Source organism: Leptidea sinapis, chromosome 2, assembly GCF_905404315.1.
Source record: "Leptidea sinapis chromosome 2, ilLepSina1.1, whole genome shotgun sequence".
In the NCBI taxonomy this organism is placed as follows: domain Eukaryota; kingdom Metazoa; phylum Arthropoda; class Insecta; order Lepidoptera; family Pieridae; genus Leptidea; species Leptidea sinapis.
Window position 1 is genome coordinate 1127251 of NC_066266.1, and position 27400 is coordinate 1154650.

Genomic DNA, 27400 nt, shown 5'->3' on the forward strand with positions numbered 1-27400 from the left:
TAAATATATCAAATACTAGCTGATATATATTAATAAATAAATGCAAAAAAAATGTTTGTTTTTACCCGATATACACACAAAATTTCATACAAATTAGTTCAGCCGTTTCGGAGGACTTTTGTAACAAACACCGCGACACGAGAATTTTATATATTAGATATACAGGTTTTATAGTTTTCTCTAACTAGTTGAAATGTCTATAACAAACAAATTTTAGGTAGTAGTGTTAAACTTTGTAATCATTCGGCCGAATCTAGATTAAACGAACGATGGCGAAATAAAAATAAGAAAGGAGAGAGAAGGAGTGTGTTTCGCGAAGTGAATTAAAGAGATAAGAGACCTTTAGCTGGCTTTCGATCTTTGTATGTGAAAAGGCTGGATAACGTAAGGCAACTAAAGAAGCTAAGGAACGAAAGGGAAAATGATGTGTGGCGAAATGGTGGCGAATAAAAATAGAATACAACATTATTAACATGGGCACACCCGTTATTATCTAAAGAGTTATAATATCATATTAGTACCGTTTTACAAATCTAATCATTTATTATCTAATAGTGCGTGAAGTGATGCTATCTTTAAAGATAATTATAAAATCAACAAACACGTGAGCGCATGTAGATATATCGGGCATCCTGTAACGAAAACATTCAGGTTTTTATTTTATGAAAACAAGGGACGAGACGAGCAGGACGTTCAGCTGATTCAGATACTACCTGCCCATTACAATGCAGTGCCGCTCAGGATTCTTGAAAAACCCAAAATTTCTGAGCGGCACTGCAATTTCGCTCGTCACCTTGACACATAAGATGTTAAGTCTCATTTGCCCAGTAATTTCACTAGCTACGCCGCCCTTCAGACCGAAACACAGTAATGCATACACATAACTGCTTTAGGGCAGAAATAGGCGCCGTTGTGGTACCCATAATCTAGTCGGCAAATAAGATTATACATTGCTATAATAATAATACAGTACATTTTCTGTAAGGCATCTCATACAAATAACGTCAGCTTAAAGAAACCAGATATTCTCTTTCACTTACCATTTTTTCATCGTTCAATAGCTTTCTTTCGATGTCGTTATATGTGCACCCAAGTTTAATACATATCAGATAGACATCTGCTGTTTCATTACAAATGCCTTCAGATAAAATGTTATGATAATCAATTGTAATTTTGGTTAAGTATGCTACATAAAACTTTTACGTTATTAAAGTAAACAAAAGAGTGTTGAAGCGAATATTCTGTTCAAAAGATTGCTGAAAACTAACATTACACTTATGGTTATTGTTAAAATTGAAACAAATGGCTATACCAAGGATGCTGTAAATGTCAATACATGTTAAGCTCGTATAATGTCTGTCATGATATTTATTACAAATACACATCGATGCTGTGTGATTTGATTTTCTACCAGTTTCTCTGTCGAAAAACAATGAGTTACCATTATCAAATACAAATTACAATACAAACAGATACAAATTACGAAATGCAAAGTAAGTTTGTTGCAATACCCATATTAGTATTATTATAAACAATTCGGGCTTATCTCCACATCATGTATGGACTTTTGTTTGCGCTACACACTCTTTTCCCCCCGAAGCTGATAAGTTGACAGGCAAGCCTGCAAGGTAAGCGCTAGCGCAGTTGCCTCAGTCTAAAAGTCGACGCGCTGCGGAGCGCACGTTTCGCTCCGTTACGATTTAATTAAATCCCATTTCCAACATAGTGATGAGTGCTTACTGTGATCACATTGAAATTGTGCTAAACATTTCAGTTGCTGTTGTAGCAAAAAGTTGATATTCGTTTGTGCGCTCAATCACGTTACCGTTGCGTTTCGCTCCGGCGATTTGGCTAATAAGGTTGATCTACAGTGACTGTGTAATAGTTGTCTAAGATTTAATACTGGGGAAAGGTCACTTACCTTGATCGCTCAATCGACGGATCACTTCCTTTTTAATTTTTTGCAATTTCAGCAATACGATATTGAGCTGTTTTGTTCTGCATGTACTCAAGGATTCGTGGTTATTGTTTGTTAAACGTCTTTCGGTTTGTTTAACACCTTTCAAAACAAACTTTTTGAATCATTTGTTCGGGAGTTGACATTATTAATCATGATTTGGGCATCAATTACAAGTTTTTCTTTGTCTGCTACACTGATCGATCTTAGTTCTGTCGAGTGACTCATGACCGCAGCATTTTTTTAAATTAACGCCCGAACGAAATCGTTTCATCGGTAGCGTTGGAAGGTTTCGTTTCGGACGAGTGGAACAGCGTCAATTGGACCTTGATGTCCGGAGTTGCTACAACCGGAACAATGGCTCGAGCTGCTTTTACTGTATTTGTTTTTAAATATATCACCGAAGACTTAACTATAATAAGGATATTGGTGACGGACTAAAAATTTTTGTTTTCAGTCGAAATAAAATTGCTATTTTGGATCAAACATTTTTTTAATCTTTTCGTATAACTTTGTTGTTAGTTGTATTGTGCAGACTAGAATGTAAAGCAAATTTTTCAAGTGCGTAGAGCTAGAAAACTGCATTAGTTAATATAATGAAACTTAATTGCTGGAACGTGATATAAGTTAATTCAGAAATGGATAGCCATTCGAACTCGATTATAAATGTGGACCTACTGGTTTCTACTCTATAAAATTACAACAATTATCGATTTGTCTCGATGGTTTCACCTGCAGGTTGTCAATGTTGCGCTCAATAATCGAAGACTTTTATATTATAACTCAAGTATTTTAACTAACTCCATGTCTTTAGCCCCATTTGATACGATAAGAGCCTTCCCAAACATATTGGCTCGAAAAAAGCAGAACTAACTTATAGTGTATTCATATAGTTCAACTTATTTTATCAAAGTCAAACCATTATTTTTTTTACAATACAACATCGATTCATGAAGGTGCTTTTGTCGACAAAAATCGTCAATAAACAATTCTGACTCTGGAAATCTGGAAATAAGCAATTACCTGACCTAGAAGCAGCTGTTCTCGAATTTTTAACCTTGCGCTCGAGCTAATAAGAGCATTATTCTGTTCAAATTTAGTCGTTCTTTTGTCTTGAACAGGTTATTAGGCAATTAGTATAAATTTTAACAACCGTTTCAGGTAATTTACATTTTAATTACTAAAAGCTAAGTGTAACTTTTGTAGCGTAAAAATATTCGGAAAAATTAACTTCTGCGTTTGTAACAAAATGAAGCTTCAGTTCAAATGATTATCTTTATAAATTTCTCTCATATTTGGTAGGAGTGTCTCTATTATGACGCATACAGTTCTCAATACTAGTCTAAAACCCTGTTGAGTTACACTTTGATAAAATTTGAGTTTACAATAGCGCTAATTTCATAAACTGACTCAAAATTAACCACTTGTTTTCTTATCTTACCTGAGGATTTATCATTTCTTTGTAGCGATAACGCATGATAACGATAACACTTACTTGTAAGTGCTGTATGTATCACAGTGAACTCATCATGGGCAAATATCTATAGGTTTGAAATTATAACAACCTCAGTCGATATTTTCGTGTCTTAGATTACTAAATTGCATAATATATTTTACTGTGTAGCGCTTAGAGTTAAACCCTGAGCAGCACCCTATTCTTAAAGAGTTCTTGTCATTCGTAATTAATGGTTGCATTCATTTTACAAAATACATATTGAAACTTTCATGAATGAGGCGTGACTTTGTGGTTAGTTATTTAAAATGTAATCAATTAATATCTTTAGTATGAATTCCGCTAAGTTAAGTTAGGCATAACTAAACGAATAGACTAAACGCGTTCTCCACCGAAGAATCGGCTATCGCCGAACCCTCCACAGAACGACCGGGTGACTTGTTAACGTGAAACCCTGAAAGCAATTTGACACGTGCTTCGCTTCTACTCGAGGCATCCTCGGGAGTTGTTGACTCGGCTAACGCTGGAACAAGAGTTGTACTCGGAAAATAAATAAATATAAACGTTTTTGATTACGTCCTCGGCTGTAGAGGCCAAGTTAAGATTAGTAAATTGTAATTGCCGCAATATTACGATATAAACAAAAGGAATATTTGTTTCAATGTTATTTAAAGTAACAAGTTTCTTTCCTGTTGCGTGTTTGTATGAGTTAGTCTCATAATGGCGGATAAATGCGCAGATCTCGGTAATAATTTCGATAACTGCGCTAAAACGTAATAATAAAAAAATAGTTTTTTAATCATTGAAAAGACGAAGCTTCATGCAAAGAAACAGAAAGAAATTCCGAAAAGACGATTGGCGTGAAAACTCAGTAAAACCCTTTTTACCATGATGACGACACGCTTTTTAATTGCTCATTTGATGTTTAATATTTATATAAATATTGATTTTTCCAGAATCGCCTTTTCCCTTCCGATAGTTAATAATTGGAACTTTTCAAGAGGAGTGGTAGTGCCATGTTGGGTCCTCACACGGACACAGCCGAATTGGGCCGGCACGCCCGGAAAAATACCACTCCCCCACTCGAAACCGGCGTGAAATAGCGGCTATGCCGCTGTGTTTCGTCCGGTGAGTGGGGTATCCGGAGGCCTACACCCCCCCTCCCAAATACAAATGGCAGCACAGACTAAAAAGAGACTACTCCAGGACGGTACCAGGCTATGTAGCCCTGGAGAATCCGTCCCTGGGCGTCCACAATTAGGGCCTGTACCTAACAGTGGTTGCCCAGGCTGCCCCGCGTATTCTGGAGGGGGCAAATCTGCGCTGACTCGGGGCAAACAGAGCAGGAGGCTCAAACCACACTCCTCCACACTCGCCGTGGACTTTTGCAACATCAGGGGGCTTCGCTCAAATTTAAATGCCGTCCACTTTCACCTGGAGACGGCGAAGCCGGCCCTGCTCTTTTTAACCGAGACACAGATATCCTCCCTGGCTGATTCATCTTACCTTTCCTACCTGGGGTATAATTTGGAACACTCCTTTATACCACGGGCTGGCGTGTGCGTTTACGTCAGGGAGGATGTCTGTTCTCGACGCCTGAGTTTTCTTGAAGGACAGGACCTATCCATCATCTGGCTGCGTGTAGACTGCGATGATCATCCGCGAATCTACGCATGCCTGTATAGGTCCCATAGCGGTAACGCAGAGACTGACCGGCTCCTCGAACACATCCAAATGGCTACAGATTCCGTGTTGGAGCATATCCCCACTGCAGAAATCGTGTTTCTTGGCGATTTTAACGCCCACCACGCCGAATGGCTAGGCTCACTTACCACCGATCATGCAGGGAGATCTGTTCACGACTTCGCCTTAGCATATCGTCTGACGCAACTGGTTATTGCGCCAACGCGAATTCCAGATGTGCAAGATAATACACCTTCACTGTTGGACCTTCTGTTGACCTCACATCCGGACGGCTACCTAGTTTCCGCTGACCCTCCTCTGGGATCGTCGGACCACTGCCTGATCCGGAGCACCGTGCCGATCACGCGCCTAACACGGCCCCGCTTCTTAGGCTGTCGCCGCGTGTGGCACTATAGGTCAGCAGAGTGGGACGAGATGCGGTGCTTTTTTGCGTCCTACCCGTGGAGGCAGATCTGTTTTTCGCTGGGAGATTCAGATGCCGCTATTCCGCGGTGCGATTCATATATGCCGGAGGTAAAAATCCGGCATGGTGCCGTGCTTAAGGCGCTTCTCACCTTGGACATTCACAAATCGAGCGGGCCCGATGGCATTCCCCCGATAGTGCTGCGGACATCTGCTCCGGAACTGGCGCCGGTCCTTAACCGTCTTTTCCGGCTCTCCTACTCATCTGGCGTAGTACCGAAATTATGGAAGGCGGCTTTAGTGCACCCGATCCATAAGAAAGGTGTACGCTCAGATCCGTCCAACTACCGCCCCATTGCCATTACCTCCATTTTCTCCAAGTAATGGAGTCGATCATCAACCGCCAGCTCTTGGGATACCTAGAGGGGCACCAGCTGATCAGCGACTGCCAGTACGGTTTCCGTCAGGGTCGCTCAGCTGGTGATCTTCTTGCGTACCTCACCCATAAATGGGCGCAAGCGGTTGAGTTGAAGGGAGAGGCGTTGACGGTGAGTTTGGACATAGCGAAGGCCTTTGATCGGGTGTGGCATAAAGCGCTTATAGCGAAACTGCCATCCTATGGGCTTCCCGAGAAGTTGTGCAAATTGGCCACTAGCTTTTTGGCTGATCGGAGCATCAAGGTTTTTATCAACGGTGCATGCTCCGACTTAAAACCCATAAACGCTGGTGTCCCGCAAGTTTCTTCTGCATATCAATGATATACTGCAAATCAGCAATATTCATTGCTATGCAGACGACAGCACGGGGTATGCTTCCTACACCGGCCGTGCCAACTTGTCCCGGGATAGCGTCGACGAGAACCGGAACAAACTTGTGTCTGAAATCGAGACTATGCTTTGCAAAGTCTCGGAATGGGGCCGACAAAATTTAGTCCAATTCAACCCCAAGAAGACACAAGTTTGTGCGTTCACCACTAAAAAGTCTCCCTTTGTCGTATCCCCTCGATTCGAGATCACTCCTCTAACTGCCACAGCCTGTATTGGCATACTTTGCGTCGATATATCGAGCGACGTTCAATTCCGTGGTCACTTGGAAGAGAAGGCCAAACTGGCTTCTAAAAAGCTTGGTGTACTCAGTAAGGCGAGACAGTACTTTACAAGGCGCAAATTCGGCCTCACATGGAGTGCTGTTCTCACCTCTGGGCGGGTGCTCCCCAGTACCAGCTTCTTCCATTTGACCGCATACAACGAAGAGCGGCTCGAATCATCGACGATCAAGTCATCTCCGATCGGCTTGATTCTCTAGCATTGCGTAGAGATGTGGGTTCTCTCTGCATCTTCTACCGCATTTATCACGGGGAGTGCTCAGAGGAGCTGTTCGGGTTGATTCCAGCGGCCGAATTCCACCATCGGACATTACGTGCAAAGTACCATCCGCATCACGTAGACGTCTGGCATTCCACAACCGCGCGTTTTCTTCGAAATTTCTTGCCTCGCACAGCCACTTTGTGGAATCAACTACCGGCAGCGGTCTTCCCGAACAGATACGACTTAGGGACCTTCAAGAAAAAAGCATACTCCCACCTTAAAGGCCGGCAACGCATTTCTTGACACAGCTGTTGTTGCGGATGTCCATGGGCGGTTGCCTCACCTCTCCCCATCCCGTGAGCCTCTTGCCCGTTTGCCCCTTCTCATATAAAAAAAAAAAGTTGCCGACATTGCAGTAATCCGTACAGTTTTTGTACATTTCATTATCTTCAATGTAAACTTGTAGACGCAATAGAACGTGACATTGACAACCTTTAGTCATTGCTCGTTAACGAGTTGAACTTGTATGTATTTCATATTTATGTTTACATAACTTAACGGTAACAAAATATTTCTTCGTCAAGTTAAACACGACTGAACATTCAAAACGGTTATGTTACCATTTGCGATAGACAGATCATTCAATAAAGTAAATTGAGATTATTTGCTGTTCCGATTGCGATGAAATTCTGTTTCTGTTCTGTGTTGTCAATAATGATATGTATGTAATAGATTTTTCTATATTTACTTCAAAAGCAAATACTCGTGTTCTCTTCATGAAGGATTAAGAATTATGAAATTTATGCGACGACTAATACAACGTCGCGACGGTGGCTATTAATAAAAAATAATTATTAGGACATCTATTCGATTGTCGGTAAAGGTGAAAGCGTGTATAGTATTTGGAAACCTGTTTTATTTTATGTTAGCCATCCTAAGACAAACATGGCTTCTTTTAGTGGTGTATGATTGCACATTTTTATTTCAATTATTTGTCTTTATTCATTTCCTATCCATTTTGATAAAGGAGAGGAGCGTCACAAACTGTATATAGAAAGAAGCCCAGAAAATGATTTTAGAATCGGACCGATACACCATTAGAGCGCTTTTGCACTACGTCCGATCCGAATTCGATCCGTACCCGTGAAAACACGGTCCGAAGTAGTCGTAGCACTATTTCCAATGGAAAGAAATCGTATGACTGAAGCCGGATCTAGTGCGTGAACTACCACATAAAAAGTTCTACTTGACTACTATATTGAAGAGATATTATGTAAATTGTATATTAGCTATATCTCGACCTCGGCCAGTGTGTCCCTCGGTTTCCGTGCCATATCGGCCTAATTGGACTCGGGAATAGCGTTTGATACGGTCGAACCACGCGCGTGGCGTAACGATGAAGATTAATTGGATGGTTTTAATCGAATTTTGTGCTCTACAAAGCTCTTCAATAATATATTCAAAATGTCGAAAATTTTGTGATTCAGCATAAAATGAAATGGATATTATTTATTGGTAAACGTATGACGTCTTTTAAAAATGCGTAACAATATTGATTTGTTTCAAGAACCTAGAAAATATTCGGATAATATTGGCCAAAATTATGCAGGTGTTTCGAACCCGAATTAACTGGTTTAAAATCAACTAGTTAAGTAGATCGTTTGAATTTGTCAAACGCCATGTAACACGTAGCTGTTTAGTTCACAAGTCGGTGCGCGATATGCATTTTAATCGTTCTCCATTGTGAATTATTTATTAGCGTGGAATATTTATGCGTTGCCAGCCATTGAATGCGTTCATATCTGTGTCTCGGAACCTGTTTGATGGAATTGTGAGTTTTGCATTAGCTGAATTCAGTTTTTGCTTGTTGCTGCGATACAGGTGTGTCGAAGTTCTTGTGGCGTAGGAAGGTCACTTCTTTTTTCGTGACGTATTCCACATTTTTGATTGACCCTATTCATCAACATGTATCTTATGTTTTGGCCGGGAAACATTTTATTTTTGTTCTTGCATTCGCAGTACAAGTAAGGCCGTTTTGATCTACCGATTTCGAATAATTGATACATTTGCAATGGCTTCTTCTAATGTTTACTTTAAGTATTCTTTGACATAAATTTCTATTGATTTTGAAACGTATAAGAAATATTTTGGATATTTTAATTTGTGTTTCTTATTGTTTAATAAAGTTGAATGAGAAATTCCGTCTTATGTTTCCGTTGTTGCGACATATACATCAATATGACGGAGAATAGGGTGGCCAATCGTGATTCAACTTGAGAGGTGGAGTAGTCTTAATTACAATTCGTGACCCTTAATATTTTTTTATTTCAAATATCTTTTCTGTATGAATAATTCTATGAGATAAATTTTTGAAGCGCAGTTAGACAGTTCGGTGTTATTTTACAAGAACAGGAAAAACGAAATATTTATTGTAATCTTTCAGTTCCACAAATTTCAATTTACGATAAAGATTTTAAATTTTGATTACAAAATGAAGCGAATTTGTTTTGTCTGTTTGTTGTTGCGGGGTTTTGCTCGCCTACTGTAAGATTTAGGTGGTAGGCCTTACAGAGGTCTATTGAACAGACACCACCAATAGATTGACCTAATGCTGAGTCTCAAGGTTATTCTATTTCTGTAAACGTTGATTGTCGTACAAATGAAAGCCGTAATCGCTGCTAACCTGTTTATGGCCGGTGTTGGGGCTTATCTGATAACGTGTTTATCACATCGGCCGCGGCGGCTGATTGTTCTACACCCTGTATTACATTTATATTAATATTATATATTAATACAGTTGTGTCCAGCTGTTTTACCTGTATATATCGTACATATTTTAGTCATAAAACACCTATTATGGCTTTGGTGTTAGGAATAGGCTAATGGTAGCGCGGTTTTAAGCAACTTTCTGCCACATATTATGCATCTCAATAAAATATATATAGTAATTTTTAAAGCGCAAAGCTTTTTCTAAATAAAATTGAATTTACTGGTTTTTTGGTCCCATCATACAATGTTGTTATGATAAACTTATATGTCATAAATTTAGAAGGATGTTACTCCTTTGTCAAAAGCCAACAGTTCCATTCGTTGTGCTATCGTTTTGTTTGTGATGCGCACAAAATAGTACATGCATACCGATGATCAGGATTATCTGAATACTTCGAATGTCTGGAACTAAATTACGGTTATCTTATATCTATTCAATAATTTATGTAGCTACCTACTATAAATGTGCAACAACCTTCGCAACTGCCTCTATAAAGAAAGCCGCTACATTATTGCTGATTGCGTACCTGATAAGTGACACCTGAGCGAGGTGTGTCCGCGGACGTGTCACCAGATGCGCTTACAGAAAAAGGCGGGACAAACCTACCCGTAACACCTACCCGAATTGTGTACCTACGCGCCCATAACGTTCGAACAAAATAACTCTTCTAGCGGGCCCTAGAGACTTCTCGTTTCTGACAGCTGCACTAGCTCTTCTAGGGGTTGCTAGGGAATTCTTGTTCTTCTTGGGAGGGGGAGTGATTACGATTAATTTATTTATAAATTTACAGTACATATTGATGGTTTTTACAGATATGATAATAGTACGCTGTTGGTGTGCAGCACTGTTTATTGAAAAGTTTGCTTACTTATTTAAATTAACTGTATCACAATTAACCTCTATGGTTGTAATACGTAGACGACTCTTAGTCCACTTTCACCAATAATTCAGCCGCGGCCGTCGCGAGAACTCGAAAGCTTTATAGAATACGTTCCGGTCGCTGACAGCGACATTTTTGCGCCGTCTCTCTCCAACTCTGTCTGCGCCGCGCTGTGCGAGAAGGACGGCCGGGCAACGTTCCGTTAGACGCTGTGTTTCTAGATTGCGCGGTTCGGCGGAAAATTGCTGTATTGTATTTTCCGTTTCACTGGGCGGAAACCGATTTTTTCGGTTGCGTGAACCTGGCTTAATGAATACTAAATCACTTTATTTTACTAATTCTTCTGAATAATTCTATCTGCTTTTATTCTTCATGAATGGCACGGTAATAGTTGCTAAAATTTAAAAAGTTTATTTATCACATTTTCCCTGGTTTGACTACAACTAAGGGAAGAAATTAGTTATCACAAATATTTAAAAAAATCATACGTTGTGTTTTTGATTTCGAATGTAGGATTTTTTATGGGATTCGCGTAAATATTATAACAAACGAATAATGCTCACTAGCAACTCTAGAGGAATTGCAGGAGTGTTGTCGATCCATGAGATGAGGTCCATCTAAACTAGTAATGTTCGTGTGATTTCTCTGGTGTTGTTCAAAGACAGGTGTGTCGATGAGCACGTAGCATCATGGATTATTCTAAAATTAAATAATGATAATATTATTGTATTTATTACAGATAAAGTCGTCAAGGAACCATATTTTTATTATTAAAAGTGTAAAAATAAACAAAAACTAGCAACTCATCTTCAAGAATCAAGATGGTTAATTACTCAATTTAGCTTTCACAACTGACCCAAGCAAAAGTACTCAACGTGAGAATAAACTTAGGGCACAAAGAATATTCAAATAAGCATCAATTACTTCACAATTATTCACCCGCGTGTGAGTATAGAATATACAATTAACAAGGTATTAAGAAACAAATGGACAAAGATACACTACACAGAGGTATTGACAAACCACATTGTAATCTGATAGAGTGGATTGGTACCATACGTAGCCAGTAGGAAAAACCGCAAACATTTCTGTAAATAGTCTGCTTGGTATAAATTCGCGCGTTTAGCTACAGGCTTGTTGCCTCGCACAGTCACTATGTGGAATCAATAATCGGATGCAGTTTTCCCGAAACGGTACGACTTAGAGACCGCCCCACTAGAGCATACTCTTAAATTAATGGCCACACATCTCTTTCTTATCCCAACTTCTCCATCATATCTTCGATACCCGAACCGACGATCTGACGCCAATCATTTTGACTAGAGTTCGCCCATAGTTTATAGTCCCAATCCTTAATCTAAGGTCTTATTATGATTCATACTTTCAAAGCTTGAGATTGTTAAAATAACGTAAATTATGATTAAATTATTTTTTACTACACATCGGAATGTGCCTCCTTATTATTTATATGACACCCGAGTCGGTTTGCGTCTTTTATATAATACTAGCTCATACCCGCGACTTCGTCCGCGCATACACATGACTAAGCACGTAGTACTTAAAAATAATCTTTATTCCTTAAAACTTTATTAACTTTATATTCCATTTTTTTCCAGATAAGGGCCAATTGTCTAAGGAATAAAACTTAGAAGACTTAATAATTAAAAAATATATTTAAATGTTTTTCCATGATGCGCGCACAAATGAAAACCTCTCTTACAAACTATGTGTCAACCTTAATTTATTTTTTATTTTTTACAGTATTTGAGTTTTTTTTCTGTATTCTGTCAAAGTATTGCCCGACAACATTCTTAAAAAGGGAATCTAAGTATCGTACCACCTTTATACTAATAATATTTTTGTAATTATAATTATATTTCATAAAATAATATTATACATTCATCTATCGCCTACAAGTTGCGTAGGGCTCACTGTGGAGGCGGGCCGGCCCCTGTGATATCGCCTTACAATATTTTATGATTAATAGCTCTCGCGGAATTCCTTTTATTGCTGTTAGTATATTGAGTAATTCTTTACAGTGCCTTCTTATCCAAACTATTTTGAATTTCAAATATCATGAAGATCTTTTTCATCAAAAATCCAAATAGTAACTTACTTCTTTAAACAATGTCGTTCCATATACATAAAAGGACAAAACATTCGCAGTCTGATAGAGCAACGGCAAAAGTGTGCTTAAGACAATGTAAGCGCATGTTATATTATTTGTTGTTATTTTACGAGTTTGTGAAACCTCGGCGCGGGAATCAGCACTCGTGTGTCTACCTGCTTTTTTAATTGTTAGGTTATATATCTAAGTTGAAATAATTAATGTCTTAGTTTTTTGTTTATCAATTTTTTGTTTCACGTAAAGCGTGTTCGACAGACGAATATTTGGTTACCTACAACGTATAATACGAACATGAAAGTATCCAACGGTAGCGTTACTTACTTGAGAGCCATTGGACAGATGAGCGGCACAATTAATCTTGCCAAGCGGGTACCGTTACCGTCGAATACCGTTGCAAGGGTCATTCAAAATGTGTTTGTTTTTGGCGTTAATTTACTGCAAAGTTTTACAAAACTGTTGAGTACAATGATTTAATTAAAAGGCGTGTTAATAAGTGGCCAGACAAGACGATCACCAGGTTGTAAATCGTCCGGCGAACAAAGGCTGACATCTATATATATCTATATATCTTTGCTCAGACTTTACTTACGTAAAATTTAGCTGAGAGTAAGCTTAGCATAATCTTTGATTTCGTTTTTATAATCATTCGGCAACTGAATTTAGGTTGAGCTTTAGCTAAGACAGACCAACGCAGAAGTCAAGTTTGCGTTTAATCCACACTCAGCTGAGTTTTACGTGAGTAAAGTCTGAGCAAAGTCTAAGTACGCTGTATAAACCTCAGCCCAAGATCAAAACGATTTTTATAAATGACGGCCTAGAGGCGACCTCTAGTGTACTTTAATAGAGGATTACAGCTGACGTCACACAGCGCGCTATCATTAGTTTATACTATATGATACAATGATGAAATATAATATATAAAATAATTAAATTACTAACTAAGATCCGTAATGAGATATCAAACTGTGTCTGGTATTAAATTACATAATTTTTAAGATTCCTTAAATAAAAATGGAAGTTCATTGGAAGCGAAGTATTAGGCCTGGTCACCTAGTATTACGAATCCGTTCACCAGTTGACTCCATTCAACTCTGATGTCTAAATCTGATAATTTAATTAAAAATAAATTTAAAATTACAATTCTACGTAAATTACAGTAATGTGTGCAAAAGTAGGTAAAAATCGTAGCAAGTGTTCGTTTCCAAACAGTTTTCTGTTAAAGAGCGAATCGATAGATTTTTTTACTCCTTTTCATATTAATTGTAAACAAAGTCGGGACGAAAGACTACTTTATAACTAGTCGCTCATATCATAAAAACGATCGACGATTTAATATTTTTTTTAGACTCTTAAGTCGCCCCTCGATTGGTCTGACGCAAGTTACAAAACCTGATAGTTACCATGTGAATGAACGGAACATGAAGCGGTGCACCGAACCTTGTCAATGAACAGATTTGGGAGCGGTCAAGTATGTCTACATTTACCACGGTCTGCGGATGTAGCTTCGAGTATGTCCGCGGACATATTGTCATGTCTGCAGATTATATTTTTGTGTTGTGTATTGGCGCACTCTGCGCTACAGTTTTCTTCAATATACGCATAATGTCTAGGTATTTTTGTTCTGCACGTACTTTTTGTGAGACAGCGTCAAGCTAGATGCAAAAAAATCAACCAGACCCTATACAGAACTCTTAATTTTTTACATTATCAAAGATTATGATTATTATTAATGATACTAAATTATTTAAAATTTATTCAAATTAAAACATTTTTTACTTAAGATGTACTAGGTATTCCAAATTATTACTTTGAACGAAAAGTACAGCCCAGGCATTAAGAAATACGTTCTAATCCGTGGTAGCCTTAAAAGTTTATCACTTTATAAGTAAATAATATTATGTAGTTCCTCTTGGGTGATAAACATAATATAATATTCCCCATTAAACTTTGTTTACTGATACTTATCAATTAATAATTATGCTCAAATTTGATTAGTATAGTTACTAGCTTCATCTTGCGACTTGACCCTTATTCACTTTGGTTATTCGCTCTTGTTTAACTTGTCTTCCTTCTCGGGAACATATTTTGGGGTTAAATGTCAAATTTCCATCAAAGAGGTGGAATTGGAATGAAAGAGTGTCTGACAAAGCGAATCTCACATTTGCTACATTGGTATGGATTGAAGATTATCACTTATTCAAATCATTAACACATAACGAAGGTACCTAGCGAAGCGCCTAACTCGTCCACATCCGTCGGCCGATCGTATAAGTAGTTGTAGCCTTCGAGAGGTTCCACCTAATTTGGTGTTGCCGCAGACATTTGCATGAACCACATTGCGCGTTCCAATGACAAGGTAAGGTTCAAGACTGCCAATGTGTGCGGTATATCTTGGACATTTGAGATATAGCATCAAGCAAACCAAAATAATAGCTTTTGTACCGTACGCAGCCTGGACACTTACTAGGAGCTTCGTCACAATATACACAGATGATGACTAAAATTTAGGAGACATGTTTACCGCACCCTCTCTCACACTCAGATATAGGTATTTTTTTTAAAAATACCCACATATGGTAGCGGTTTTTTCTTGGAAGTAATACATCCTACGCCTAGCTACTAGGGAATCGGTACAAATGACGTCATAATTGATATTCGATTCGTCGAAACAACCCCGACCTCGGTCACTGTTTGCCACAGGCATTGTTCTTAACCAATTTGCGGGAGACAATAGTCATAAGTTGGCATTCGCAGCTGTTATTTGTCTCGCTCCGTGAATATCCACGGTCATTTCTCTAATGAGCTTTCTTGAAGATGCAATGTAATTGCAATTGAGCGAAAAAATCGCATTTAACTGAATTTGAGTATTTCACATACAAGAATCGGCAAGCGATGATGTGCTGTGTTCAGCAACAGTACTGTCTACAAGAAACTTCCAACTTGGAAACCACTTACAAACCTTGGAAGAATTTTCCTTCCGTGGAGCTTACAGGTATGGACTCCTTCTACTTTAACGTTCTTGTGATTCCTCTACTATAACTATTATATACCTCTATTATTTTAAAGAGCATGGGCGGTGCTTATTACTTATCATCGGCTGACCGCACCATAATATGGATAGAGCCGTGATTTCCTCCTCTTTGTCTCCGTCAGTACAGTCTCCATAAGTTGGAATACTCGAAGGATTATTTGAGTAATTCGTATCTATAACGCACTGGCTCGCCTCGTGCAGTTACTATTATTTATCTCTGAGTCATTCACCCACCATAACCATAATGGTTGGTTGAATATTCTGGCCTTGCAAATAAACCATTTACAACATAATGTTCAATCAGAAACGTTAGCAGTATTTGATCTAGTGTTTTAAAAATGGATCAACTGAATTATTTTCTATCATAAATCATTACTTTTACGGTACTTTTGTCAAGTAATAGTTCAGTTATTTTTAGTGTTAATACCAACCACAGAGTTTAACAGCTGGACAAATGCGAATTTTTGGTGACCGGTTGTTTTGGTTTCCCACTGATTTGACAGGTATTGATACTTAGGCCAACCGCTGTTGACTGGTGTTTTTTCGTACCGACACGACTTGCGAGTCTTTTAGTTAAGAGCTTTAGGCATACATACGTATTGACAATCTCTGCTATTGCAAATGCCCTATGCCAGAGCCCTTAATTCCTAGATTTATACTAATAATGCGAATGTATGTTTATTTGCTAAGCTTTTATGCCTTAACTTATCAACAGACATTTTATCAGGGGTAATTTAAATGAAATTTTAAGAGTTCTTGTGGGTAGACATTATACATATATTTAAAGTGTTAACGGTGTTGCTCGGATAAGGTTCAAAAGTTCGTCTATTTAACTAGCGTACGTGTATGGATCGAGTCCAATATTTTGTAAACCAATCATTTATGAGAGGCAGGCTATGGCTTAGTATTAGTTTAGTTTAAGTTATATAGTAACTACGACCTGCCAGTATGACGTAACGCCGTCGAGATTAGCAAAGTTCAGAGTCACTTGTATACTGAGAATATAATACGTGAACTTTCTCCTAGAAGAGTGGGCGAGTATCCCACACGTGTTACGCAATGTAGTATTGTGTATCTGTCCGTAGCTTGCTCTATGTCGTGTGTATATTTGATATTGCGCGAGCATGCAACTAGCCTTTAAGAGTAGTTTTCACTATGCGATACACTGGAACCGAATGCAGTCCAACTCGTACGAGTTAGACTCATTATGTTTTTCATACATCTGATGAAGGGTCTGAGTACTGTTTGTCTTCAAACACAATTAATTATATCATCTTAATATAATATATAAATCCTGTGTCTTCATGTCAACTTATATAAATTTAAAGGTAAGCTAATTAATATAATCAACTGGGTGTTCTTAATAAATTTTGATCCAAATAAAAGTTGTTGTAAAGTATCACCAAATTATGCAAAAATCCGATTCCTAGAAAACAAAATCTGCTTGAGTCAAACTTCTAATCGTTCATTCCCTTTTTATTAGATAACGGCCGCCAATTTGTTTTTATATAATAAACGTCGTATGATTAGAATTGGATTGGATGTTAGCGTCAGCGGGCACTCGCATCACGTGCTTACACTATACGAGTAGCGTCCGAATGCACTCGGACAGTGAAAATCCCGCTCTTACTTATTGCTAGTACTACCAAAACTTTCTTCTACGAAACGTTAGGACGATGAAATTTAATGTTACATAATTATGTAATTAATGTCTCGGATAAGCAGACGTTTAGGCAAACGATCATGAAGCCCTCCTCCCGCATCCTGTTGACTATTTGCGTCAACTTGGCCGTGTTAGCAGTGATGGAACATTAGCTGCGTGACGCCGCTACATAACTTAGTGGCGGTTTGTTAAATGTTTCATTTGTACCCTGTTATCATGTTGTACCCATGTCGTGAGCTTCATCCCGCAAAGGCAACCGAATAACAACACTTTTAATATACTTAACCTTATATATATAAACTATGCCATTTTAATAAAAATCACTTTATTAACGTAGGTCAAGGAAATTACACTTATTAATATCAAAAGTTTTCTTTTAATTTTTATTTACCGCCACTTTGGAAAGGGTTAAGCTTTAATGAGAAGAAATGGCAAGAAACTTATTTGAAACTCTTTTAAACCATCATTTACAGCTTCATTACTTATTTCATATTATCTTAGTTGATATTTCGTTAGTTTTTTAATTATTTAGTTTTTACTTGAAAAAACTTGTTCATCGTTACATTATTCAGAAAGAATTATCCTACGAAAATGGTTGATTTGACAGTGTTAATCATAAGTCACTAGATCCTACCACCCGTCCCGGTCCCCGTTGTAAATATAAAAGAGATTGATACACTTTCATTAATAAGAAATAGGCATGTCTATAATTCATATTAATCTGATAGACAAGATTTTTGCAACGAGTTATTGTAGCGACCTGGACAATGACAATACCAAAATATTTATTTCACTCTTATAAGTAGGTTGCAACAATTTCACTGTTTTATAGTACAGTGCGACACTATACCGTCATTCGTGTCAAACGCATTACCGGTTACCATTAATGTATAAATTATAAACAATTGTCTTATTATGTGCGAAATTTCCTGTTTCATAAAATGGTTGCTGTGAATGCGGCTTTCGAAATTTGCTGGTGTTTGTGTGTGTCAAGGACGTTGGTGCTTACCTATAGTCCGACAACTTCGTGCGCGACCGTCCCACGGGATGACAGACGGTGTCGGGAACAGGATACTACAGATGTCAGCGGATAATGGGTTTCGGAAGTCACATGCGTTGCCCTTCCCCGCAACACCCAAGTGACGGCCGCCCGGTTATGTCCGCGTGGAATTTGTTTACATGTACACATTCGACCATTAGATCCAACACAATCGGTTTACATTACGAAATTTATACGTCTTGCTGCTAGACAACCGATGAAAACACGCCAGGTGTATTAGTTTAGTGTACCTGACAAGCTACATCGGTTCGGCCGAAGCATCGGACAAGGTCTGGTAGCAGGACATTGTCCATGGAGCCATGGAGAGTCGCATTGTCCATCGCATTTTTATTTTTATTACTGTCCGGACCGTACCGAATTCGATCGTGTGTTTAGTGTGCGTGTATTGCTCAAAATTGAGGTTAACTGTCAACCTCAATTTTTTTCAAACGTTTTCACAGCTGTCACGGTCTATCTCGACGTAAATGTTCTCAGCGGTTCACATTTAAAGTTTTTTTTGCGCGAACCTACAGCCGCATTTAAAAGCTCAGGCTTTGACGGGGGCAGTACGATCCGATGCGGTCTCACCGTATTACCTTATACATATAACTTAGCTGGTTTTATGATATGACGTCTCGATAAATATTGCCATAAAATAATGTAGTGCAACCTGCAAAGTTAATCTCGTTGAAATAATTGGAGAGATCTCCACTGCGGTAAACTAACAAAATGAAAACAATGTTTAGATAAACGTAGTGTTACTGTTACAGAGAGAGGTAACACGGTACGGGTACACCGTTACCGCTGCGCAGGCGCCGGTTGCCAAATGTTTTTGATGCTTGCATGTACTGAGCATATTCATGCTTTAATTAATAAAATTAACAATTCTTTGAATGAGTTGAAATGAGTGATTGTTAGGATAAAAGTCACTAACACACTGTAATAGTGCAATTTTTATAAAACTATGCTTTTTTTGTATGTAAGTTTCAATGGTTATTATTGCTGGATATGATAATAAATCTCGAATGGCGACCACGTACCTGAAGACGCAGCCTTGGTAGGCCCCCCACTAGATGGAACGTCGAGCTTGTCAAGATCGCCGGAATACGTTGGATGAGGGCAGCGCAGGACCGATCATCAGTGGAGATCTCTAGTGGTGTCTTCCGGCTGATGATTGATTGAGACGTGCATTGTCGCATGAATCTTTAACTGCTGCGGTACGGTCGTGCCCGTGTTAATTTCATTATGATGACTTTTTTACCATTTAACCATTAATAGAATACGAAAGAAATTATCAATAAAAAAAATTTCTTCCACGTAAATTCTTCAAGGTAGGTAACGCATATGCCTCTTGCGTGGATCACCTACCATTAGTTGAGCCGTACGCGTTTCGCCTTCTAATCTATGCGGTGTAAGAAACCTTCACAGCGAATGAAAGTGATGCTTGATATCTACACTGGCAAAAACGTATTTATCTTGAAACTATGTTGCATTAGAAAGTAGTAACGAGTCCGCTTCGTGAACCATAATTATTCCAGACGCGGGCCCTGATAGTAGGCTCAGTAATACATTCAACGAAGCGTAACTCATAACAATCCTAACGAGCCATTCCTGTTCTGCTTTGTTGATGTAACGACAGAAGTCAGCGTGTCCTTTATACTTTCACAAATATATTTAAGAAAACATGCTACTTCATATGGTTATGTCTCAGAATTTATTACGAAATTCAAAAGAATTGTTTAAAAAACGTTAGTGTGGTAAAGGTTACTATAACATAAATGACTTTCTTAATGATACCACAGATTGGGTATGGAGCGACCGCCCTACGGCTATTAAATAATAAGTAATATTTTACGATATTACATTGTACTTAGCGCGCTTTGTCATACTTTTTCGAATGGGTGGCTTTTGACTTTCAATAAGTGATATCATATCCTATTTTGAATAAAAAGATGACATGAAAATGTCTTTGTTTGAGGCTCTTTCACGCCTAAACCACTGATGGTATCGACAAAAAACTACCACCATTCGATGCGAAATTTATCCAAGATGGTTTATGGCTACTTATTTTTTGTTGTATTTGTAATAAGATGAATAAAATTAAATTTATTTCCTTTTAAAATTCGCCCAGCGAAGCGGGCGGCTAGTATATATATAGTTATAGCAAATATCATACATCGATAAATACTTTTTATTAACTTGGACAAAACACTGCGTCTAAGTGGTCTAGGCAAATATTCTTGGTCTGTGCTCACGGGGCGTACTGCGCGCCGCGGCCGGTAACTCGAGACGGACTTTTTGTTGAACAGCACGAGAGCCAAACAGGTTCGTGACTCGTCTACGAAAAATACCTGCGCCTTGTTTTAGCTCGTCGTATTGAATGTGGGACAGAGTATTTAACCAATTGGAGAGGCCCCCGCATAGACTTGCGCTTGCCAATCTTGATATTATACCTAATGTATTTTGCGTTTTAAAATTTTAGCTTCACACAAATGTATTATTTTTTAAATCTCATAATAAGAAAGTTATTGCTTGCCGCATTCATTATAAAGTATGAAAATAATAATAAAAAAAGTAACAATGGTAATTATTGGAAAAATAAATGCCAGTTTAGCATAAACACACACACACACACACATATATATATACATATATATACAAGCACGCCTGGCTTCCAAGGCTTGGGATAGGCAAAGGTTACAGTCTTCCATGTGCCACGCTGTTGACATACCTGTCTTCAACCAACTCCAACTCGACTTCTCCCAGTAGCATCAAACAGATGTCGTCTTCACTTTGCACCTTTTACAACCCCGATCAGTGGAATGTACGCTAGGTCAACCTAAGAAATGTTCAGTCTGTTGTGTCAACATCAGTTTTGTAAATTAGTACTATCTTCATTCATATATCTTCTATATGATCGAACCACCCCAACAGTTTCTTATCAACTACCGTTTTCCTTAGATCATTTATACGCCTAAATAGACTGTGACAGCTGTGAAACGTCGAAATAAATTGAGTTTGGCAGTTTACCTATATTTTGAGCAATGCACGCACACTAACACAGAGTGACATACAAATCGCGAGTGTAAGAAGTGGCTTGTCAAGCACACTAAAGTAATAAGCCTGTTTTCATCGGTTATTTACCAGCAAGAGGCTGTTTCTACTTGACTTAGATGTATAAATTATCTAAGCTGTTCTCCACACCTCCTCTTTAGGTCCACATCGCTCGCTCTTCTTACAGCTAGTGCATCGACGTTAAAATAAACAAGTAATTTTCGGATTCAAATCAGAATAATATATAGAGAGAAATCAGAATAATATAAAGGTTAACAAAATATCAAAATTAACTATCAATTGACAATTTTATACTCTACTTCTTACCTGTGGAGTCTAATTTGGTGAAATATTTCAAGTTACAACCCATTTGAAACTGATTTCGAGACATATTAATGGCGAAGTACGTTTTGCTTAAAACTACAGTCGAGCAGACTACAAATAATACAGATGAAACTCAAAAATTCTCTTCTGTGATATCTTAGTATTTTTTCATGAATAGTCGATTGTATTTGTTTTATTTTTAACTTTGTAGGCGGCTGAGTATATTTTGAGAAAATTACATCAAAAAATAAGTACCTCCTGTTTTAGTTTTGAATTAAATTGTGAATTGAACGAAATTTGTTAATGATTTGCTATAATATACATAATAGTGTGATAATTATGTGCCATTGTAGTTTTAAAGTTTTTTCGCATAATTGTGTACCGTAATGATAACTGATAAACCAGTTTTTTTTTTCAATAAAACATTATGTACGGGAACTTTAATCGCTATATTTACCATCATGCGAGAATTAGAATCACGTTTTTTTTAATATAGTTTTTTTAATTATATCCCGTCAATAGCCTGATATTTAATACCATGATAACAAATATATATATATAATAGCACGACTGGCGTGGGCTGACGTCTCTGTTAAGACCGATCTTATAAGGCTTGTCTGTTTCATCACGTAACATGGTTACAATCATTATGATCCAGTGTTGATAAATAGTGCCCACTCGCCTTTATACTCGCGGTATTCAATTACAATTGTGATTTTTGCATTATTAGTTATTAATTTAAAATATATAACCGAGTGTTTGATTATTTTATTAATTAGTAATTAATTAGCTGATAGATAGCTAACCGACACACATGACTGACCACGTTATAACAGAAAGCGTTTTCTAAAACTTTAATAACTTTATTACATACAGATATCGCAATATTTTTATTAATAACAGTAAGTTTTCCTAGATGCGCGCACTAATAAAACCTCTATCATTGTATTTATACAGATATGTATAAATATATAATATGATTGATAATATATAAGTTGATTAAATATGAAAGGTACATATCTGTAATTATTGTATTAATACGTTGTATCGAGTTTGTCTGATATCATCTGCAATCTGATAGCGGAACGACAAAAGTGTGCTTAAAGACAATGTAAGCATACTTTTGTCTTTAGGCGTGAGTCAACTGTTACTGTCCGAATCAAATGTGAACTGCAGAAATATTTGAAACACCTCAAATACGCGGCAATGTATAGATTAATTTTTTATTTTTATGATAATAAGGGATGAGACGAGCAGGACGTTGAGCTGATGTTAATTGTAATTTGTACACATTACTACTTCATGGTAGAAATGGCGCCGTTGTGGTACCCTAATCTAGCCGACATCTAGTGCAAAGGAGCCACGCACTGGTTATAGTAGTCGTAGCTTATTATGGACAATTTGTATACGACGTGATATATCCTAAGTCAAGAACGTCATTGATATAAACAGTTAATTTTAAAACCGTACATTAAAATTACATTTAGTACTCACGGAGCAAAATAATTGAAATAGTCACCCGGAAAGCGATGGTTCGTCCTGGTGACCTTGCTACAATTAAACAGGTTTATTATTGGTTTTCCGTTCTTTGTTCTGCTTTTGATACAAATATTTCATTATTTGCGCTCTCGTGCTACATTTTATACCGATACACGTCTTACTGGCTGTTGTAGACTGACTTCGCTCGCGGTACGAATTTTGAGACCGCCAATTACAATTTTGACTTAATTTCATCATCAAATGGATTATTAATTTTCATTACAAAAGTGAAAGGCGTCATAAAATTAAATTTATAGATTATTATTATTATTATTGTATTCTTTCCATTCAAGTTTTTTTGACTTCTCCTGTTCTGTGGATGTTTTGTGACAAGCTTAAGTTCATAATATGTCCTCGTATTAATTAGAAATAGCACGTTGTTTGTAAAGTTTAATTACATTCTTACACGGATATAAAGCGATGCCATTAAATGTGCAAAATCAAAAGTAGACTTAATGGCGGAGGTAGAGGTGGGGGGGGGGGAGATGCTCAGATACATAGAAGTACAAGTGTTATTGGTTATTATATCGCTATATGCCAATTTATGTACATACACTATCATTTTTATAATTGTTATCTTCGAAATGAAACTGAGAAGCTTCTACTGTTGTGTGGATAGGTTGTGTTCAGTCATTATTCATATTCAGTTCAACTGTGTTGTCTTATGGTAAACTTGTTCTGTGTTCTATGTGCGTCTTGTTTACACAAGTGCCATGGATTCGATTCTGTATCATCAGAAGTGATGACTTGCCAGTTTGTTTTTTTTTTTAATATGAGCCTTACTTCGTAACACTTTAAGTATATTTCTCTTCGCCCATATCAGAATATGCGATATTTAGAACTTATTGTAGTACTAGCTCAGTAACATAGTAATAAAACCAATAATTAAAGAACATCGACTGAATGATATTAAGCAAGGTATGCCAACAAACCTTTATTATTGTTAGATAACCTATTCTTTTAAAAACTTACTTACAGACTAACTCAACATACATAATAAGCTGAAAAACAACATAATAGATTATTTTTAAACTTACACTACCTACTAATAATTATTATGAAAAACACAAAAGTTAAAACAATTACTAATTGTCTTTTAAAATTACAACTCAATTAATGCAATATGAACTATACAATTTTTCAATTTGAGAATAAAAAAATCATGCTGTACAATATTAAAACTAAAAGAAGCATTTCTAGGTTCAAGGTGTATCTGTCGCTGTGTTCGTCATGTATGTGTTTATGTGTCAATTGTGTCGGCCGGTGTTGGTTTTCGTCGTCTGTTTGCAGGTTCTATGGCTTTGTGTGCGCGTGGTCTGAGCTAATGGGTTCCGTGCCATTCTTTTGTACAACTAACAATTCTTTGTCTCTTTCTTTCCAGATATCAGCCGCAGCCATCTCTTTCTCGCTCTTCCATGTCTCCGATATTTCGTCTTCAAATTTGCGTGAATGAATAACATAGTAGACCATTGATCTGATAACGTTATGATAGAGTGGTCCATTTGTTCAGTAGATTTATATTTCTAGTATATAGTATCTTATGAAATTAGATAATGTTCTAATTAAATTTCATTAGCAACTTCTACGAGAGCATAATCTAATATCATAACTTTTCATTAAAGCATACACAAAACAGAGTCTTGATGTGCTCTAAGTATCTTCAAATTTATGTCAGATTTCGTGAAAGGACATAATACAGATAGCTATAAGGTTGATGTCGATAGCATTTATTTGACAGGAGAATTGAATGGGAATTTTGAAATTACTACCAATATCATTCTCTAATAAGGTATGTCTTAAAACTATCTGTGATGACTAGCAAGTTCTTTGAATTTTCACGGTGAAGCCGAACATGGGATTTGCAAGTTTGCTTGTTCTTTATTCTATGAGATATGTTCAGAGTCCTTTTTTTTAGAGTTTTATCTGCATCATCACTAAATGTATCTGCACGTCGTAATGAGCTAATCAAGTTTTTGCATCACCCTGGTTTCCGGCACCCGATTCGATATCGAATTACCGCTATTTACGCCCGAGTTGTCGTCTCGTTTTTTTGTTATGTTCTTATCTAATAAGATTCTACAATCGTGGCATTGACATGCTGTTCATTTATTGGACATCACAGCACAAACCTTGCTGTATTATTTGATTGCTGGAAACGAAAACTTAAAGGCAAAGCTAATTATAGAACCAGTCTGGCAGTTTTCAACTGCATTTGCCTATTTTTCTTTCTTAACAATTAACGCTTTGTCATGGCAACGTCCTTTAGTACAGGACAAAATTCTTAGTGCCTAAACGAATGTAACAAGGTTGATGTTTGCTTTATAATATACATAATGATCTAGTATTTTTTCATTACCAATTTCATTTTGAGAAGAGGACGTTTTATCATCGTACTCTCTAATTAAAGCTAGAACGACAGTTGTATAAATACATTTATTGTGGGGACAGAATGCTTAATTAGTTCTTTGACGTCATTGTCCGTAGTATTGGCTGTTATTTTCTATATAAATTATTATTTCTAATCAAGTATTATCAGGAGTCAGTATTAGGCGTTCCGAAATTCTGTGTTCAATTGTTTGGGCATATGCAAAGTTGTCATGGCGACTCTGACGAAGACAAACAACCAAATGAGTTACAGAGTGCTCGATTTTTAGCAATGATACACAGTTTCTTTTACATACAATTGGTTTTCATTGATGTTAACCATAATTGAAAAGTTAAATACAATACTTGTTTACTTTGGGTGTTTCAGCGGTTTTTATTGTGGGTTTCTGTTATTGCAAACTTTTAACTCGTCGATTTTATTTTCGTATCTAGGTTTTAAGCTTCCATGATATGGATGAGATCTTATTTGAAATAAGTGTTTAGACTTTAGTGTTGTTTAAAAGTATAATGACATTTTGACAAAATGGAGAGAAAGTTAACTCGCGAGGATTTTATGCGCAAAAGTTTCCGCGCCCCGAGAGTGTCGCCGGCGCCGCAAAGTCCTAACCCAAACCTAAATGGTGACCCGCCACCATCGCCTGTGTCACTGGCTATGCTGGAGAGAACACCGCAAAGGACTCAATACGAGGTGACGTCTACAGGCATAGCACCCAAACGGCTTGAACTAAACCGCGCTCATCCAATACACCTCAAGTCGTTCCAAGCCACTGAGAGCCCAGAAGATGACGCCCCGGCTCCACCATCAGATGACGTCCTCCGCAAACTGGAGCGCCAGATCGGTGAAATGGAGCGCGGCCTGGAAAGAGCCCAGAACGGGACGGTGGAGGTTGACGAACGAGTACGATACGCTGAGCACGAGAACCTATTGAGAACTGGAGTTTCTTCCGTCGGTGGTGGAGGCTATTTAGCGGCGGATTCAGATACGGAACACGACGCGACGCCGTTCAACAGAAACGAAACCACCCGTAGCAGTACGGGAGCTACTGCACCGGCCGCCAGACCCGCGACACGCCTCGCCAGAACTAATTCGGATACACAGCAGCATTCAGTCGCGGCGACAGCGCGCCTCATGCGCAAATTGGCCGACGGCGGGACGAAGGACGAGAAGACGAAGGTGATGTCGCGGAAGGCCATCCAGGCGAGAATGGAGCAAGTGAAGAGATCCGTGGTCGGCGGGAAAAACGAGCACAGAGTACTGGCCGAGCACAGAGCGGAACCGCCCAAGTCGCCCACTTCGCCAGTCTCCGCGCGCTCTTCTGTGCAGGTAATGCTTGTGAGCGTCTGTGATCTTCAATGTTTTATTTTATTTTTATAAAGCAAAATATTTTGATACCCTTTATATATATAGCGCGATCGAAAGTGCTACAATTTGTATTTAATTTGCAATAAAAATACTATTAAATAGGATTTTGAAATCTAGCGATTAGTTATTACAGACTAAAATTATTGTGTTTTTACTTTAGGATAACTCTTGTATATATATATATAAATTGCTAGCGATTGTGTCGACCACATCCACATCATGATCCTGGGTGGGCATTGCCTACTCTTCTTTATTATTACTAACAGTCCACAACAACTCAACTATAACTTTTTACATTGAATAATTTTAAGTATGTCTTATAATAAAGACACTCAATACTTTTTAGTAATTATCGTGTGTGACTGTTATTACGTTAGACCGCTCGTTTTTGGTTTAGACCA

General features: G+C 37.8%; 1 protein-coding gene across 10 annotated transcripts in view; it reads left to right on the forward strand.

Moving 5' to 3' along the window:
* Nucleotides 1-27400, forward strand: part of LOC126972183 (serine/threonine-protein kinase MARK2-like) — a 184161-nt gene that overhangs the window by 88638 nt on the left and 68123 nt on the right. For 3 of the 10 annotated variants that reach the window (XM_050818822.1, XM_050818840.1, XM_050818830.1), the window contains exons 1-2: nt 1659-1859; nt 26069-26960. The exons of 4 other annotated variants lie outside the window; for them this stretch is intronic. In XM_050818822.1, coding sequence (XP_050674779.1) covers nt 26160-26960 — 801 coding nt within the window. In that variant the 5' untranslated portion in view covers nt 1659-1859; nt 26069-26159. Of the gene's footprint in view, nt 1-1655; nt 1860-26068; nt 26961-27400 lie in introns of those variants that run through there. 3 more of the 10 variants (XM_050818814.1, XM_050818832.1, XM_050818865.1) reach the window with 2 other exon arrangements.